This window comes from Orbicella franksi, chromosome 6 (assembly GCF_964199315.1).
Source record: "Orbicella franksi chromosome 6, jaOrbFran1.1, whole genome shotgun sequence".
Lineage (NCBI taxonomy): Eukaryota > Metazoa > Cnidaria > Anthozoa > Scleractinia > Merulinidae > Orbicella > Orbicella franksi.
In genome coordinates this window covers 27,904,837-27,924,769 of record NC_138150.1, presented here as the reverse complement: position 1 = coordinate 27,924,769, position 19,933 = coordinate 27,904,837, and the positions used below count along the sequence as shown (strand labels likewise).

At 40.9% G+C, this 19,933-nt stretch overlaps 1 protein-coding gene across 1 annotated transcript; it reads right to left on the bottom strand.

Annotated features, from left to right (window-relative positions):
• Positions 1-800: 800 nt before the first annotated feature.
• On the bottom strand, positions 801-19,300 carry LOC145490946 (uncharacterized). Its single transcript, XM_081470063.1, has 22 exons — positions 19,119-19,300; positions 18,842-18,900; positions 18,576-18,645; positions 18,315-18,352; positions 18,132-18,174; positions 16,639-16,729; positions 15,105-15,177; positions 14,668-14,718; positions 13,536-13,601; positions 12,656-12,697; positions 12,081-12,134; positions 11,888-11,962; positions 10,816-10,892; positions 10,339-10,495; positions 9,646-9,667; positions 9,468-9,505; positions 8,769-8,970; positions 7,116-8,344; positions 5,268-5,342; positions 4,684-4,741; positions 2,149-4,463; positions 801-1,777 (listed from the first exon to the last, which is right to left on the bottom strand). The coding sequence occupies exons 1-22, from the start codon at positions 19,183-19,185 to the stop codon at positions 983-985; spliced, it is 5,697 nt and encodes a 1,898-aa protein (XP_081326189.1). The 5' UTR covers positions 19,186-19,300; the 3' UTR covers positions 801-982.
• Positions 19,301-19,933: the final 633 nt, after the last annotated feature.

Sequence of the window (19,933 nt, the reverse complement as noted above, 5' to 3'; positions counted from 1 at the left end):
AGGTATTGAAGCGGCTGTTTTCCTGTAACTACCGTAAATCCTCGAATTAGCGGGCCCCCTCGAATAAGCGGCCCTCCCATCGGCCGGAATTAAAAATAAGTGCCCCCTCCCCTCCCCCTATTTTGTGGACGAGTAATGAGACAGCAAATGATGTATAGTTTTCGTCGTGTAGTATTAGATTTATACACTGTTTCAGTTTGTGACCACGTGAATTGCTAATGGTGCCCCGATTTAAACTTTAGGATCAGCTTTTTACGTCGATAAACAGCTTATGTTGTTTACGTGCAGATGATGTATTAAAAAAAAAAGATCATGTCAGGGCACGATTTGGGAAAAATTAAATAAGCGCCCCTCTCGAATAAGCGGCTCCCATCTTCTTCTAAATTTGAAATAAGCGCCCCGGGAGCTAATTCGAGGATTTACGGTATGGCGGATACAACGAAACGATCTTGTGGAACACGCTAGTTTATATAAGCTTCATCGGATACACGAATAAATTTTTGACCTTTTAATCTCGGAAGGAGGATTTGCTTCTGGCCTGATAAGAAATAAAACCATCGACAGCACTGGAAAAATCTGGCAAAAATAGGAACGTAAGGTATCGTTTGATTGCTTGAAAGGGGATTCAAGGGATGAAGAAAGGCTGCTAGAAGAGCAAAGTCTTCCGGACTCCAAAGCAAATCTCCCGGACGTTTATAGGACTGTAGGCCCATCAAGTTCGTTACCAGGGCTTTTTCCCTTAAAACCCGTCAAGGAATGAACCAGGCCTGAAGCTCACTTTTTGAGGAACAAAAAGGACACTTATTTGTATAGCATGGGGAGATTTAATCAATATTGAAACATTGATGTAGAAACACATAAGACCCATTTTCAGGGCCAACTCACGCACATCACAACACACGAAACAAATACACAAGTAAGCGATAAAACTACAATGCGATAACGCTGCTAAATGATTCCGAGTTCATTATCACGGTTCCAGTCAAACCGGGTCCCCTCCTCCATTCAGAAGCCCCGGCGGAAGGAACGTGGTCATGGAAGGACTAACCAGCCCATCCCCAGATCCTGACTGAGGCTCCACGTCACGCGGGACCCCAGCTGGAAAGGACCACATGCTGGGAACCTGGGAAAAATTTCCTCCAAGGGCTGGCTGCTGCGGGGGGCCTGAGCCCCACAAGTATGACGGGACCGGCGTGGCTCCCGGAGCACTACCCCACGGCATGCCGGGGGTTCCAGTATTAGGCTTGGTACCAGGCTGCTCGCTGCTTTGCGAGCCGGTTCCCCACTGAGGAGTCGTCGGGTTCATTTTGGACTGTTCGCCGGGAGCGAGGCCCTTTGGGGGCAACGCCCCTACAGCAGCACCCCACTGCATTCCAGGTGTTGGGTTATTGATTTTAGGGACAGGCTGCTCAGTGGTTGTTACTGGTGGTTGGTTCTTTGCAGCTGGTACTTTAGGTGCAGATTGAATACTGTCACTGGTTGCTGCGGATCCAAGGACATTCTGGAAAGACCATTGATTTCCGTAAGTGTTGCTAGGAAATGGGTTGGCGCTCCAGTCCATAGTTTGCTCGAAGAAACTGCCGATGTCACTGTCTGTAGCGAAGTCTGCCACCACCTGCGTGCCACTCATCATCAAGCCATTGAGTGCCGCCCTCGCCTTGGCAGCTTCCTCCATGCTGCCGTAACGTATCAAGCTGTTGCCATGACGGAGATTCAGTTGGAATGTGAGTAGTGGTCCATGCCTCTCACACAGGGGACGGAGAGCTTTGGGATCCATCTGAAAATAAAAGACAAACTGATTAGACGCTACGCCCGAGAGACGGTTATACATCGAGAAAACTACATTTTTAGGAGAAATATGGAAACTGGCTGCTCCTTAGCATAATGAAACAGGCGTCTCCCGTAGCGCGTTCAAGAAAACTGTTTGAGATTGGACAAGAAAATTTCCATGCTGAAGAATTCTTGCGCGCAAGTAACCAAAATGAGACAGGTGTCGTATATAAAACAGCAATGATATTAAGTTTTTAGTGGGAGTTTAGCGCGAAGATGGACGCTCGCCTCAAGGCTGATTCTCCATCAAGTTACAAGACGCAGTACACCCAGTACACTACAAGACACTGGCGTTCAGGTCGCATCATTAAAACTCACCCTTGGTGACAGATTGCGGAGAACCAACCACGTTGACATCGAATTGACCGTGTTCCTGGATGGTGCAACACCGCTGGCTGCGGATACAGCAGGAACAGACGCCCCAGGGAGAGTCCCAGGTAACTTTTCTTCAGCACTAGGGATGGGTTGATTTGTAGACCAGATGATTCCCGAATTCTGCAGCTTAGATGGCTCAGCAGCACTGACACTTCCACTCCGAACAATCTCACTTGTTGCCATGGACACTGCTGACGCTGAGGATGATAATGTAGGGGCAGGACCCCCCACAGCAGCCCAAGGCTGAGGATTAGGTGTCAAGGGACTAAAGGGCTGTGGGCTTGCATCTCGCGGACTCCACGGCGCAGGATTGTTAGCAAAACCAAAACGACTGAACTGAAATTCAGGCTGGGTTTTGTCGCCAGCAAGGCTGGAGCCGTCTATTAAGCTTTTCAACCAAGCTGGAGGTTCATCGTCAAACAGGGGGGACTCGGGCAGGGACTTTTCAGTTCCCAGACCCGGGGGAGGTCTTAACAGTGACGCAGCATTGGAAGCCAGTTTGTTTGTTCCTTGTGGAAGTTGGGGTGGGGTTTTACTTTCGGTTGATTGCCAAGGAGTGGAGCTCCGTCCGAAATCAATCGCACTCGATTCGAATGTACTGTTATTGATTGACAGTCCAGAGAAGCCGGAATTAGCAGTGGTGCTGACAGCATCATCCGCTACCTTTCCAGTGTTCACAGGAGGTGCACTGCTTGGCGCACTAACAGGTTGGTTGCTTGGATTCGACCAACTATCTGTTTGAGAATCGCTACTACTGGAGGACGTGCGACTTGAAACTTCCACAGTACTAGGAGAAACGACGTCTCGTCCGTCGTCCCGTTTCTCGTTTCTTGGAGCGGGACGCCACGGGACACCTGGTTTAAATTCAGGTGGGTCAGCAGATAGCTTGGGACCCGCATCCACACCCCACCTGCTAGAGACTGGATCCGGAATCCTCGTACGTGGAGACACATTGTTGCTGTTGGGAGCAGACGGGTCAGAGACTTCATTAGTTGAAATGGAAGGAGCTGACACAACACTAGAAAGTACAGAAGAAGTGGACTGTGAAGACGTTGAAACTGTTGGAGGATTAGAGTCCACTGGGGTGGGTATGCTACTGGTGACTGAAGGTTGAGTGACAGCTGAAGGATCCTGTAATAACGGCTGTTTCCATTGTGTTAATCGAGATTGCGGGACGGGAGAAGGTTGTTTGGTTTGTTCTTCCGTTGTTGCTGGTGGAACGTTAGAAGGTTCATTTGGCTGAGATTTAACAGTGTCTGTTGTCTTATTCTGTGCAGGCTCACTCGTTGGCTTCTCATTCGTTGCAGGCTTATTACCTTTTTGTTGTGCAGTAGGAGACGACTGCTGCTGTTGTTGTTGTTGCTGGATGAGTGATTGCTGCTGTTGTTGCTGCACTGCAGTAAACGGCAGAGCAGGATGTCTCCCTGCCAGGCCCGGCTGCTGCTGTAGAACTTGTTGCTGCATCTGAGCGATCATGAGCGCAATCTGCTGTTGCTGTTGATACAGCTGCTGTTGAGGAACTACTTGTTGTTTCTGTCCCATGTGTTGCTGGGCAACAGATTGTGCAGCCAGACGCTGCTGAACGAGCTGAAGCTGAGCGATCTGCTGTAACATGGCGAACTGTTGAGGAGTGAAGGGAGGTTGAAGGAGTCCTCCTTGAGCCATCCGTAGCTGCTGAAGATGAAACTGCTGAACAAGCTGAGGGTGAAGTAAAGGATGTGCCAGAGGAGGTCTCAAGGGTGCCTGTACCCCAGGGCCTGGCGCAGGAGGTATTAATGGTGGGCCTGCTCTTTTACCATTTCCTGACAACTGAGCTTGTCCATTAGAGGGCTTCGAGGGCCCAGCTACCGACAAAGGTGGTTTATCACTTTTTGCTGCTGGTGCACTTGGTTTTGAGTTAGAGTCCTGTTGTGTTTCATCCGTCTTAGATGCATATTGAGTTTCTGAAGTGTTATTCTGTTGCTCACTATCTGGTTTAGAAGGAGTATCGCTGGTTTGAGTCATTGACTTAGAGACTACGAGTTCAGTTTGTCCTTGTTTCGGATCCGTTTTTGACGCAAGAGTGTTTTGTTCAGCTTGTTGTTGTTGCTGCTGTTGTTGAAGTTTCCTTCGCTGTTTCCTGTTCAGTTTACTCTGACTTTGTTGCTGTTGTTGTTGGATCCTCGCTGCCTCTGCTGGGTCAGGTTCCTGTAGTTTTCCCCCTGGAACAGGTACAGTCTGTTCCATGCTTTCACTGATGTTCATAGCAAGGAGGTCCCCTGAAAACACATCAACAGTTGCGAGGTTAGAACTCAAATTCTCCTCACTCCGTGCGGTTCACATTCCTGATTTTCGTAGGAGAATTTGTTTGTCTAATCAGTAAGTTTTACCTGACATGACTAGGCTCGAGGCAGATTACACTGCACGGGTTGCAGAGTTTTACTTCGACTTTTGACTACCTGCTCTATTGCACGGAACTCGAAGAGTTACCGAACTTACCTATTGCACTTTCGATGTTCATATGATTTGCCTTGAGAGCTTTCTCCGCGTCGTCTTGCTGTACACAACGAGAAAACACACGGCATTCAGTATTTCCAAATATATTAAGAAAAGACGGGTGGAGCCTTCCTCTTCATTTAGTTAAGACTCGGAGCAAGCTTATTTCCACTCTGCCGTAAACGATGACAAAGACGGTATTGTAATTATGACAAACCATTTAACCTATTAAGCGCCTACTCTAATAATTCTCATCCATTACGCAAACTCTTAAGAACTCTTCACAATAAATAAGGCCCCTGCAGTAACCTGCTTGATGCCTGAAGCAAATTACTATAGAAGAGAAATATTGGTAACATTGCACCTTGATCAGCAAAACATTTCACGTAATAAACATAATATCTTTAACTTATGGATTCTCTTATCCTCAAGCCCAAGTCAAGACGACCTTTAAGATTGTATTTCCTTTTCCAAACGAGTTCAACAAGCAGGATGAGACACGTGCGCTCAACTTCAACTCTATGTCAAATAGTTGAAAAAGTATTAGCCAAGACAGCAGTCGTCATTAAGTAGATATGTTTCCTCACCTTAAAGCCCATGTCTAGCAGTTGTTTAAGAGATCTGTTCATCCAAGCATTTGAATCATTAGCAGGTTTAGGAGCCTAAAACACACCCAAACCATTAATAACAGTGACCCATCAGTAACACAACAGTAGCGCATTACTTTAAGTAATAATTTACATTATTAAATGGCTGTTTCTCACAAGGACTGGAAACTACCGAATTCACGAATTTGATTGGCTGAAATCAACATTGAAAACGGCCTAGATTTTCCCATCTAGACCGGTAATGCTTTGCGGTGAAAAAGATGCAAATTAAAATGCAAAAATATTGACTATTTTCTTAAAAGTATTTATTTATGGAAGCGCCAAAAAGCCTGATAGGAAAAGAAAAGTAAAGAGGTTGAGCAGACTTAAGCAGAATTAAGTTCAGCTCATCGCCGTTCGCAAGCAAAATGTCAGCTGGTACAAGCCAGTTACATTAAACGAATTAAATTTATCTTGTTTGCCATATAATAAACATCTTATTAACCGAGCTTAGTCGAATGGGAGAATCTTGCGTTCGGTCTGTACTCACGACCTCGGACAAGATTCTCCCATACAGACCTCCTGCTCGGTTAATAAAGGCTAAGAAATCATATTTAACCTTGAGACCAGAATAAATATTCATCTTATGAGATTGGTCTGCTCCTAAGAGCTACAAAAATGATGTCAGTGTCCTTTTCTTTTTCTGAGCGTGTGGCTGGGACCAGAACTGAGTGTCTGATTCAAAAAGAAACTGTTACCTGGATCCAAGAAGAATGTCAAACAGTATAAAGGTTGTACGCTGATACCGTATGGCACGAAACTTTGGCGTGAGTTAAATTTTGCGGATTGCCGATTTTTTGCATTTTGTGGCAACCAATTTTTGCGATTGTGAAAGACTGGTTTTTCTTGCTGGGTATTAAATTTTACGTTTATCAGGGAGTCGCGTTTAATTGGAATTACTTTTTTGTTTTCTTTTATTTAACTACACGCAACTGACAAGTCAGTGAAAAACATGCGGAGATGTAAGCCGCGGCACTCGGTATCGCGCTATTACAATTACGTCTTGCCCTAGTTTGGATTGATTGCTCCGGCAATGGCTCAGCAAAAACTACGGCATCACTTAATGTATTTCTCTCCTGTTTCGAGAGACGTTGTAAATAAATGGCACCAAGATTCCACATGCGATGTTTGTACGCATAATTTCGCCAATGAAGTAAATTTTTGCGGAGAACGTTTTTGCGAGATTTTTTTTCGCAGAAACTTATTTTTGCGGATCGCAAAAAAAAATAACCGCAAAAATAGGCCATCCAGTTACCTTGTGTCTCTGTCTCAAAGCTAGTCTTTGTGCAAAACCTTCCATATGAAAAGGAGTTTGATTTGCATGAAAATGACAATGCAGGTGAAGGTAAAGGTAAAGGTAAAGTCTGCATACGAGCCAAGTGGCTCATCAGGCCGGAGCCTATCCCGGTTTCAGTAGCATGAAGCGACTAGGGGTATTTCTTCTCCTGCTGGTTACCCCCCAGCATTGAATTCGCCGGCACCCATTTAAACACCTGGGTGGAGAGAGGCACTGTGAGAGTAAAGTATCTCGCCCAAGCACACAACGCAATGTCCCCTGCCAGGGCTCGAACCTGGACCGCTCGCTCCGGAGTCGAGTGCACTAACCATGAGGCCACCGCGCGTCCCTAAGACCATGTAGGAGGAACTCATTTTCATATGAATGGCTTTGCACAGACTCGTTTTGACACCGAGGCAAAAGACAACTACAAAATGGGCTATTAGAGTTAGCAAACATGAAATTTCGAGCCACACGGTATGAATCAGAGAATAGCAATGGCAAGCCCTTACCCTGTTCCTTTTGGATGCTGTAGTCCACCCATCAAGTGATCCCTCAGATCCTTCTTCATGTTCCATGTGTTCTTGTCCCCACTCAAAATCTGCTAATGACATTCCTGTACTTTCTAACCACTGAGAAACTTTGCTGTTACTTGCAGCTTTAAGTTCAGAGGAATCTGATTTTGACATAACACTGTCCCAGCACGCAGCACCTGTTATATCTGCAGAATTGCTCCAGTTGGAGGGATTAGATGGCGGCGCTTCACCCCAGCCGGACGCAGACAGTTTACTGCTAGAGTTTGGTGTTATACTCGGTTCTGATTTATTTTCCGCAGCAGATTTAGCAACAGAAGTAGAATCCAAAAGTGGTGGTTTACTTGACTTCGAGTTTGTCACTCCATCAGAACTGGAGTTGGGTTCAGTCCATTTAGTATTGGTCTCCGCAGGCGTTCCTCCCCATGATGTTGTGACGTTACTAGTCCCAACAGTTGATGTTGTTGGTAATTTGGTCTTAAATCCCTTTCCAGGTGTTTTGCTCCAGCTTGGAGCTTCAGACGCAGTTGAATTGTTCGCAAGCTCGCACTTTCCAGATTCCTGACTATGTACTGATGAAGAAGAGTCCTTTAGCTCCCAGTTTGAACTGTTTCCTATAAGCCCTCCCAACCCCCCTTTAGCCACTCCACCCCACCCTGCTGCTAGTCCAGTATTGTCTTTAGCTGTTGCTGCATCAGCAGCATCAATAGCTTGATCAATAGACTCATCAATAACATCCCAGTTCTCAGTCGGGGCTGGATAAGCCCCTTGCCAGTTACTAGAAGGCAATGACTTTTTGTCCACATTGGAAGTAACATTTCCTTGAGCTGAGCTATCTGACTTAAGTGTAGCAGACATTGAAGAAACAGAAGTTTTTGGTGAGGAATTGGCAGAATACTGACCCTTTTCAGAGCCAGCGTCACTTGAGGAAGTCTTTAACTTATCGCCTACTGCTCCCTTTGATCCAACAGCAGGCCAAGTGTCTTTATCACCCCCATCAACGACAAGTTTTTCCCATGTCCCTTCCTTATCACCCCATTGTCTGTCCTCACTGCCCCATTTGTCAGAATCCTCCCAAGTTTCCAGTGAATTACCCCAGCCCGAACCCTTGCCAGGAGTTGACTGTGACCATCCTGAATCATCTACAGGCTCTATGGCATCAGCAAACTCCTTTGGCCCAAAACGATTTGGATCCTTCTTCTTGCCAACTAACAAAGAAAGGTAAGAAGAAAGTCATCAATTGCCAAAAACTCATCTGTCCTTTGTGGATACTAGAGCAGAAATATGAGATTTCCAGTGGTTGTGAGGATGAAATAGAATCTAGCCAACAAGCTGTTCAACCTTGTAACCGATCTTTGATGTCTTTAAACTCAGCTTTTAAAAAATTATACCCTCTTCAACATAGACTTAATATCAACTATTTTCTTGTTCAAAACAAGGGCATGATTTTGCTCCAGTCTACTCAATGTATGAAACTACACAATTGGATCACTGGCTGTGGCTACAACTCATACCACTGTTTCCAACGATTAAAATCACTGGCACCCTTTTGACAGCTGCGATGAAAGCAATTATAGGGGATTCAATGATCTCTTTTTTGACAAAAATACAATCTAGTATGATTTACATCACCTGGAGGAGCAGGCTTTGGTTGAATCTTTGGCTGCTGTGGAAGTGACTGTTGCTGTGGTAGTTGCTGTGAAGGTGCTTGAAACTGTGCCTGTTGCTGTTGTTGTTGTTGTTGTTGTTTCATTTTCCTTTGAAATCTTGGTGGTATTTCTCTAGGGTATTGTTGCTGATCTGTACGCTGCTGTTGCTGTTGCCTCTTCATGTTCTTCATTGTTAACAGTCAGAAAGTAAAATTAATACTAAATGTGTTGTGCTATTGTACATGATGTTGAATTACAGGAACAATGATGCACCTAGATATCACTACAGGGACGGTAGAGCCAGGGGGCTTTAGCACCCCCCCCCCCCCACCCCCTCAGTTTCAAGCAAAAATATATCAAATAATAATTTTACAAATATTTCCTGACCCCCTACAAGTTAGTGCCTCTGGTGCTCATTTGTGAGCCTCCCGCAATTCGAAACACGCTCCGCCATCCCTGCACTAGATTCATAAGTCAAACCTCTCTTTTATCAGTTGCTGCATGGGGTTTTTTGAAACTTTTTATCTCTCCTCATGGATTACCAAACATTGGGGAAACAGCCTCTCATTATTAAAGTTCTTTATTCTCATCACTTATCTTCTCGACAATTGCCAGGGGAAAATACATGTAAGGAAAGATGAGCTTTCTGTCACTGTTGGTTATCAGTGTCATCAGAACTCACCTGATTCTTATTTGCAGCTTTTTCTTTCTCTTCTTTTTCTGCAAAACAACAACACATTGACTTAAACCAAAATAACATTTGACTACCATTATGCCATCAAAAAAAAAGTATCAAGTATAAAACATCCCTAAATGGATCATCCTCTCAATTTTACATGTGGCTGGCAATAAAAACTCACCTTTTGCTGCCTGTTGAGCAGCCTAAAAAATACAAAAAGTGTGTGATTAGCAAGGCTTTTACCAAATCAGGACTTTCAACATTGTAGGGATGGCCTAGTCAAGTTGCAAGGTATTGGAGGTGCAAACCTTGCAATTCTGTCACCCATCGAGGGCAGACATAACCCTAGGAACCGACTGGCATGATGCAGCCATGTAAGTAGTCAACTGGTGCCTCAGATTCAGTTTGGAACACATTTACGAGTACATGTATAGCCAGTTTGAATTGTTTCATGGTACCACAAGCTTAAATAAATTACAATATTTAAAGAGGAAGCCACATCAGCCTTAACAGGCTTTTAGGTGGGTCCTCTATTCTGGCCAAACTGGAATTTGTAGATGTTGGTTGTTGTGGAGGAAGAAAAACTGGAGAACCTGGATGAAAACCCTTGGAGCAAAGCAAGAACCATAACCAAGTCAACCATATATGGCACTGGGCTGAATTGAACCTCCAAATTGATGGGAGACAAGTGCTCTCACCACTGTGCCATTCCCGCTCCCCAAATAGCCATTGACTTGCAGTCATTTTGCAAATTAATACAACACCATTTGCACCAATAGCCTGAACTGCTTTCCCAGCTATGGCTACAAACCCCACTGAGGGCTCTACTGATTATAACAATATGCTTCTGCAAACAGCACTTCAGAGCATTTACCTTCTTTGCTGCTTTCTCTTTGTCAGCCTTTTCCTTTTCAGCTTTCCTCCGTTTTTCTTCCTCTTCTCTCCGCTTTTTCTCCTCCTCCTGCTGCCGGCGTCTTTTCTCTTCTTTCTCTTGTTCAAGCTTCTGTTGTTTTTCACGTTCTTTTTGTTCCCTATTTTAAGTGATTTTTAAAATAATCATTATGGTAAATTGTTTGATAAATTATATGAACCATGTTTAACAGAAAACAGGCATTCCATCTGAAGCTGTGGAAGAATGTATGTCAATCATTTCAAACTTCAGAGTAAAATTGATATCAATTGTCAGAAACAACATCAAGATTTGGTTCCCTCCACTCGAATCAAAACTTATTAAAAATCAGGTACTTACCTTCAGTAAGACAAATAATAGATGGTCTACTGAAGCATAATCATTTCGTTTAGTCCACAAAAACATTTACCAGTGTATGTGTAGCAGCATAATAATTCTCACCTTTCACGCCTTTTCCTCTCTTCATTCTGTGCTTTTATTCTCTCTTCTTCTAATCGTTTCTGTTTTTCAACCTCCAGCTAGAAATGTAAAAAAAAAAGTTAATAAAATAATAATAAAAAATTAAATAACCTTTATTTACCCACGGCAGTGTTTATAGCACAAAGGCTATTGAGGCCCAGCAAATAACTGAAACAAATAATTCAAATTGAACATAACATTGTTAAGAATCCCAACTGGCCAGAGGCAAACCAGTTGGCTATTTACAGCATGGCCAAGAATTTGAACTCAAGAGTACCGTGAAACAAATCCAGGTAGTGGTCAGAGTGGGACTCGAACCTGGGACCGCTCGATTGAGAGTCCGAAGTGCTGACCACTCGGCCAAACTGCCTCCATTGATATTTACAGATACTAACAGTAATGTCACAGGATATCATTCCTAAGTAAGAAAACCTTCTTCAGTATTTAGCTTTCATGTGAATGGTCAGAAAGGATGGAGATCCCCTTCACTATACACAATTACCACAATGTCCTAGCCACGATCCATTTATCAAAATGTAGTCTTTGTCAGTCCTACACAATATGTATTTTTTAAATTTCTTTTCTTACTTTTTATTTTATTTTTTTTTAATGCAACACACAAAAACTAGTTACAATACAATATTTTACAGTTCACACATCTTATATTGATTATATTGTTTACAGCAACTTAAATAAAAGAAAATTGACTCATTACAGTACCAGTTCATGAACTATAATAATATTAATATTATGAAAGGAGCAAACAAGGAGACAAAACAAACAAACAAACAAATTTAAAGGGGACAAACTGAACAAGGACAAAACTGCACCTAAGAAAAGTATTATAGCTTTTGGTTGCTGCTGCACAATATGTGAGATACAGTTTGCACATCAGATAGTCTTATTAAGTTTTTTTAATTGCTTCAGTCAATCACAAAGGAAGAAAGGCTCATTAGCCGACAGTTTTCCATTCGGACACACACACAAACATGTGACACTACATTTACATGTATTTAATATAAGACATGTAATTTGTATGTCAAGATCTCTGCACCTGTTTCCTTTGCTTCTCTTTCTCCTCTTCTTCTTTCCGTTTCTCTTCCAATTCCATTGCAATCTTCTCCATTTCCTACAATGGACATAAATCACCATTAGAGGTCTTCTACTCGATGACAACTAAATTTAATAACTGGAAACCGACTTTTTTTTCAAATATGTCAAGTTTTGCAAATGAGCCCGACACCTACTTTTTCTCTTCGTCTTTGCTCAGCTTGCAGTTGTTTCTTGCTCTTAGGCTTTGGCTAGAAATGAAAATGTTTGATTATATTCACATTTTGATTAACAACATGTACAGCAAGAAACAATAACTTAATTCACAATAAGAATTACTTGATAGGGAGGTTTTCATCTGAGTGAAGTAATTTGCATTTGGTTTGGTTTTGCATAAGGTACTATGCTACACAATGGATTAAAAAAAAACAAATGCCACTTCATTATCTCATCAAAAGTAAAACCAAAACCAATAATTGGTTTGGTAAATCTATGAGTTCTGACCTTATTTTCCAAGAGGAGAAAAGGAATTGAGTCAAACATGTGTGAGCAAGAAATCACAATATTATTGTGGCTTGCTCATACACATTTTCCTACCCTTTCCACCAATGCAACAACTTGCTTAGAGTTGTGATCGGTTCACTTGATTGTCAGCATCCTATCTGATTGGCCAAAGTAATTACCAGTTTGGTTTTGGTATTAAGACACTCAATTAAAACCTCTTCTACAACTGAATTCAAATATGTTTACAAGAACAAAAAAGTGTTCTAACCTTCGCAACAGGAACAGGTGTCTTTCCTTTCTTGCCTGATTGCTGAAAGGGACAATATGTTCAACAATACATCACAAAGCTGATAAAAATGTGACAACTGCAGCAAAAACATTACTAAGGAAATCACGTAGAGGCACCGTTAACCTCTTAGAGCTGAAGTAAGATAACATTCTGCTGAGCCAAACCACTTCACCCACAACTTGTTTTCATTTAAATGTCCGAACAGAGCACTCTTCCAATTAAAACAAATGATAACTGCTAGCCTGTGGTCTATTAGGAACAACAGCCTTTTCCATTGTCTGTGTTGGTTGAATTTTCTTCCAATTCAGTTGAGCAAGAAAGCAAAGTTTGGTTGATTTAGCTGAAAGTACTGTCGAATATTGTTCAAAATTGTTCAAAATCAACGTTTCACCCAAAACTGTTCCCAGTAAAAAAGCCGATCAACCAGACCCAGAAATGCCAACCTAAACAAATCAAAATCCAGGTGATCACCAATTTTACCTTCTCAACCCTAAAAAGATTGTTAACACTAGAATTCCATCGCTTCAACAACAAAAAGGTGCCAAGTATCAAAAACAATTTCCCCAAAAATGAAGCAAAGAAAGTGTGAAAAGTGTACTTATTAAGTGCTCTCTTTCACATCTAGGAGATTTGGTGACCTGTACAGGAGACTAGATTTGGTCTTATACCTGGAAGACTCCAGGATAACCCTGGAGAGTAGGCATGGATAAAAGCAACTGAACACAAAACAATTTTAAAAGAAACACAGCCAAACTTACACACTTAAAACAGTTAATACCAGTTGAACATGGCCTAAGTGATTGCAGATTAGGAAAGTAATGATATTCCAAGTTTCAACTCAAAGGGTCTTAGACATTACCTTTTTTGATGCATCCCTCTTCATATCTTCTTTATGTTGATTTAACTTGGTCTTCATATCCAGCAGCTTATAAGACAAGATAATTTTATGATCAAATGAAACATTATTTACAAGAAGAAAAAGAAAAGCAAGTCAATCTAAGTAACAAGCTTGGTCAGCTACAACATTTGCAAGGCTGTTTACAAGGGCCACAAATCATAACACCTGCTATGGCTGAGTATGGTTGATGGGCTCTTGATGTTGCAGGTGTTCAGAGCAAGACTGCAGGTGACTCAAAACTTAATGAAAGTCCTGATTTGCATTACTTTTGATGCATGGCCATTTAACAAGAAACCATGATCCTTGATGCTGGGACCAACTGATCGGATCAAGGGGGGTCCTTCTTAACTACAATTTCGTCATGAATTTGTTGCTATGGAAGGTTTCTAACTGCCATATTTTGAAAACCAGACCTCCTAATGATATGGTTTTGCACAGGTTAGTTCCATTGAAGAGTCCTGCAAAGTTTCAAATCACAGCCATATTTGACCAGTCATGTGACCAGAATAAAAAAAGACCCTAAAACTTAAAAGCCATCTAAATCCAAAAATTTAAATTGGTGTCAATAGATTAAGAACGTCTAGGTACTTAATGCTACGTATGGGTTTTATGAAACTCGCATTATCATAAAAGTTATAAGGCAATAAACACCCATATTAACAGACTTCTACAGTGGCTTTCCTCTTTTACATGTAAACAGTAATTCCGTACATACTGCTTTAAAGAAGGCTGAGTTATTTCTGATTCTTAAGAAAAATAGGAACTCTTCCTCTTTTCTTCCAAGTTTTAGGGATTTAAAATTCTAACGAGCAGTTTGGGACTGGCACTAGTTACTCAAGCAAAATCATACTTTCTTTAAGGCAAACGTTCCTTCATATAAAATTCACACTTAGCACTACAAAACACCCCAAAATAGTTTTCATGTAAATAATGCCTTCAGCATTCCCTTCGCAACTGCTCTTAATCTGTAGTTAAGAAGGACCCCCCTTAACACGACATTCCTCCTTTCTGGTTCCTAATCTAATGAAATGAAAGGCGCAGGTACAGTTAATTGTAGGGGAATGTTTGAAGAGGTTTACCAGTAGGTACTTACATTTTCCTCTTTGAACTCTTCAGGGACAGGTTTGCCTTTCTTTTTGCGATTCTAATGAGAGTAAGATAAAAGTTGCCACATGTTTCATGAATTCATTTTATCAAGATCGATGGGTTTAGATCTACATACATGTACACCCCTCGAAAGAAATTCCACTCACCCTAGGTCACTGAATGGCATCTTTACTGCTCTCAAGAGCAAAAATAAACTTATTGACTATTCAATACCATAGGATGGTGTTATTTAAATTCTGTTGCATGATGACTGTTTGGAGTACAGTAGGGGGGCTTACTGTTGAAGAAGGTGGCTAATTTTACCATCTTTTTCTAAAGAATCACAGGAGAAGCTCAGCAGAGTAGCCAGTTGAAGTCATAACATGCAAGGCTTTTTGCTGGAAGCCACCTACTATTGACTACAACAAGGTTATTAATTTGTACCTTGATTATCTCCATAATACTGTCTAATTCACTTTCTCCATCAATGTCTTCTTCTTCCTCAGTATCTTGATATCTGTATCAATGAGTAAACATAAACTAAGAATAAGTGAAGCCTTGGAGCCGACTGGCTCATACCTGCCAGAGCTTATCCCAGTTTCTGTAGCATGAAGCAACAAGGAGTATTTCTACTCCCCCTGGATAGAATGCTAGTCCATTGCAGGTCACTCCCCCGCAATTTGTTAAGTTTCCACAACAATTCACCAGTAACCATTTATACTCCTGGGTGGAGAGAGGTCCTGTGAGAGTTAAGTGTCTTGCCCGAGAACACAACACAGTGTCCCTGGCCAGGGCTCGAACCCGGACCACTCAATCCAGGGACGAGTGCACTAAACATGAGGCCACCGTGCCTCCACAATGAGTAAACATGTATCACAATTAAAACTGACAGCAACAACAATGAATAGCAACATTGCTTACAATGTAAGTTTAACCTCAGTGCTAGGGTGCAGAGTGACCATATTTAACTCATTAAATAAGTAACAGGCTTGAAATAAATAACCACATCCAACACAGAGAAGGAATAACAGAGAATTTCTGGTATGTCAGGACAGTATTTATGGCACCATCTTACTTGTATTTAACCCACAAATTAGATTCTGAGCCAAAAAAATCTATTACCGTAGAATTCCCAAAGGAATGGCCTCCATTACTTTCAGATTTATCAGGCAAAAAAAGGGCCGCTACTTTCGGGTAGTCGTTTACTTACTGGTAGCTGTTACCTTCAGATGGTTAAAAAAGTTTGCACAGTAACAGTTGTTTCAGACAAAGCAGATGCGTAACAAAGGAAATTAAACTTTCTGTTTATGTATGTTTCCAACTGCCAACATACACAAAGCAGACTGTATAAACAAAGCAGACTGTATAAAAAAAAAAAGCTCTAAACCGATTGATATTGTAGGGCGAATTGAAAGTATAATGGTTGCATTATATCGCAATGCAACTGACCACCCTACAGTGTATCATTTGACTCTGCTGCTAGACAGATACAGACAAATGCAGTTCATAAATCATAGTTTCCGTCAAGATCAAAGTAAAATCACAGATAGCTCTTCAAGTCAATGTTCAGTCCTGCAGTCAGGCTGTTCCATCTGCATGAACTGCGGTTGAGAACAGAGACTTTCTCTTCTAGTGACTTCTTCAGAGGGCTGCTACTTTCGGGTGGGCTGCTACTTTCAGGGGAACCGTTACTTTCGGGGTTCAATAGCAAGGGAAAAAATTGACGTTACTGTTTTTAAGCCCATCTAAAAGCCCTTACGAGGTTGTATCCATAAGCCAAGCGCTTAAAAGCGACAGTTTACGGTATATTAACAAATTGTAAGTAAACAATACTTCTGTTTGACAGCTGATAAAAAAAAAAAAAAACCAAAGGAGTATCCTTAAAAAGATCACAGCTGAACAGATTTGATTTTAATACAAAACAAAGTAGAATCCTTAAAAAAATTACAGCTGTACAGAAGAGTGTAATGATTCTCACCTTGAGTCAAAATCCATATCTGAGGAACAAGGGTGCTGTTTTGATCCACAAAAGTACATGAGAAAGTTGTTTGTACTGCCACCTTCAGCATCTGAAAACAAACAACAAAGTTAAACAACATGAAAATAAATAAAAGCTTTGCTTTCAATGGTCACACACTAGACAAAGTTTGTTTTGACTCATTCAGTGAAAATAAGAACTGAAAGAAGTTCAATCAAATCTATCATAAATGTTTAACAGTGCAACTATCCCAAACCGGGCCACTTGGAAAAGAGTTAACCAATCAGAATGATACTTAAGAACAAAGGATAGCTAAAAAGTAATAATAAATAAACCAATTCAATATTAAAGAATACAAACAATAGTACTAAAACAAAATTGAAAACCCAACAAAAGAGTGGAGTGTTGTGGACCTCTAAGGAAACTTTGCTACTTACTGGTTGGTTAGTTTTGATTCTAAATTTTGTGCACTTTTCAGTGGTTTTGATTTAGTTATCGCAAAACCAGTTTTCAAGCTAATTTTTTCGGGTGAAATGTTTGATAATGATAATTTGCCATCAAGGACTCAATCTACAGAGTGTATAAAACACAGAAGAGTTGATAATATTCATGTTTTCTTGTCAATCAAACCCTCAATTGCATTCATGAAAAAGATACCACTTTATAGATCTCAGTTTATGTTCTGATTGGTTAATTTTCTTCTGGGTGGCCCAGTTCAAGTAGTTGCATGGTAACATATTCCACAAGTTGTATACATTTGATTGCAGAATGCCCAAAATATTCTTAAAGCTCCCTTGACGCAATTTCTGTCTTTTCTAACTGGGTGTATCATAAAATTTTACTGGCAATGTGCATAAAAATATACGCACGGTCAGCTCTCCATGGTCTTAGTTACAAGGATCCTAAGTTATAAGTAAATAATAATAACTTAAACAGAGTGCCAAGCTTATACAGAAGTAAAGAATGCACTAAATGGTAACATTTTAACATCAAAAGAGAGAACAAATAATAACATAGTGACAGACATATCAAATAAACATAAGTACTCTTTACACCGATTGATGAAGAATTCAATCAGAAGAAACAAGAAGTAATTGCTACATTTGCTTCAAGAACGAAGAACAGATAATGCTCATATTCTATGAAATGAAAAATAAAGGGAAATCTTAGTATCATTATAAATTTAAACTGTGATTTCCTGGTGTTCATTACGGTGTAGATTGGCAATTCACCACACAAAAAATGGAAATGTAAAGTAATTGCAAGAAACGCTAAAGTCACGAGATTGTATTTATTTTATTCAATTGTAAAGTCACGGGATGGCATATTTACAAGAAAACAAACCAGAGAAACGCTTTCCGGTCTGACTTGTGCCTTGTTTACGTGTCAGTCATGGCATCGAATCGTAAGGAGGGCATTGTGTTGGGTTACACGAAACCAACAACACCGTGAGTTACACTTCTTCGTGACTAAATTTACGCTTAAAAATTTACCTTGTTTCCAGTCGAATATGTCCCGTAAAAAGTCAAAGAAAACCTGAAGAAAGCACATACATTTTTAAATTAAACACTGTACCTCTGGGAAAACAGTGTTCATTAACAGAAAAGTCAGTCATCGGAAGCATATTCAGTTGAAAACTCTTGACATTTTAATTAAATGGAAGTTGCAAGTTTTACCTGATCATAATCTTGCCGATGTGAATCGTTTCTGTAATCTGAATAAACGAAAAGAGACCGTGATATCACACAAAATCACACAACAATGCTGCTAATAACGGGAACTAACCCTCCGAAAATTGTTACCCCTGCCGTCACCGTACAGGCCGGGTACATGGAAAGCCTGCATTAGAAGAACCATATATTGTTGTAAGAACGCCTCTAGATTATCCATATTTAACTTTAATGGATAAATGTGTACACACAAAAGTCCGTTATTACCTAGAGTGAGAAATTCGAAGGCTTTGCTAACTTCATCGAACTGCTTTCTTGCCGAGAAGTCATTCTGGTTCTGAAAAGCGAAAGCCAGCAAGGTCATCATTTATTGGCGAACAAATGGTACAAACTAGAAACTATATAATAATCCTGGGTTGCAAATATCAAACAGAAGATATAAAAGTGACTTTAAAACACCAAAAAAAGCTGCTAGAGCAACAAAATGATAGCACTGCCATAATTAAGTTTACAATATTACACTGCGTACATACCTTGTCGGGATGAAATTGAAGCGCAAGTCTCTTATATGCCCGTTTGATTTCGAACTCATCTGCAAAATAAAGGGAGATTCTCGATAAGCCACCTGACTCTAACAAATACTGACTTAGAGAAGTCTTTTTCAAGAGTATGTTTGGAGAAACCGGTGCGTTCAATTTTCCTAGAAACCCATTCTCCATCGCCCACTTTGAGTCGGAAGTTCCTGCTTGGTGAACCCCTTATGATGTACGTACTGTTGTACCAAAAGCGTATGATATATTCAACAGCTACCTTTATCATTTGAGTATTTATCTACTCCTAGTATCTTAAGGTACTCCTTCTCCTCTTCTTTTGGCATTCTGCTCGTTGTTCTTCAGGTATCCATAAAACCCCACACCAAATTTCAAAGATTTCTAAACTCGATCAGTTCAAACGCTTTATCCAACATGGCGATCCCTTCCGATGACGTCACGCGACTAAACCTATCCCAGCATTCATTCGAATTCCGAGCGACACACTCTTGCACATCTAGTAAAATTTCTTGAGATTTTCTTTCAGTTAAAAAAAAAAAAAAAAAGAAGAAGAAAAAAAAAGAATTACCGGCCGTTCAAGTAGTCTATGAAACCATGAATACAACTAGTTGCAATCACACAGCATACTTTTTGAAAATAACTGCAGTTTATTAACGGAAGATAGTGGTTTCCAACAGAGGTACAGCTTTCCGCTTGCAAGTAGAATGAGGTCCACTACAGCTAATCAATGCTATCATGACATTATTACTGTATTTCTGTCCACTGAGACTTTTTTTGTACGCGAGCGCGCGCGTTTCCCTGATGCAAACCAGAATGAATTTCATTGGCTGAATTTTGCGCGCGCGATTTTCTTCCGTTGTTATGTCACAAATGAAAGAGATTTCAGTGGCAAAACGAATTCGTGCGCTTCAGACGCGTTTTGGTGAAAAGAGAAATTTCCTTGCTAAATCATTCGAAATGGGAACTGCTTGGAGTTATTATAAAGAAAAGAGAAAAGAGAAAAAGGAACTGAAAAGGTGTGTTGATTTTTCGTTTATTTAAATCTGTCATTTTGCTGGGTTTTTATTCGGAAAA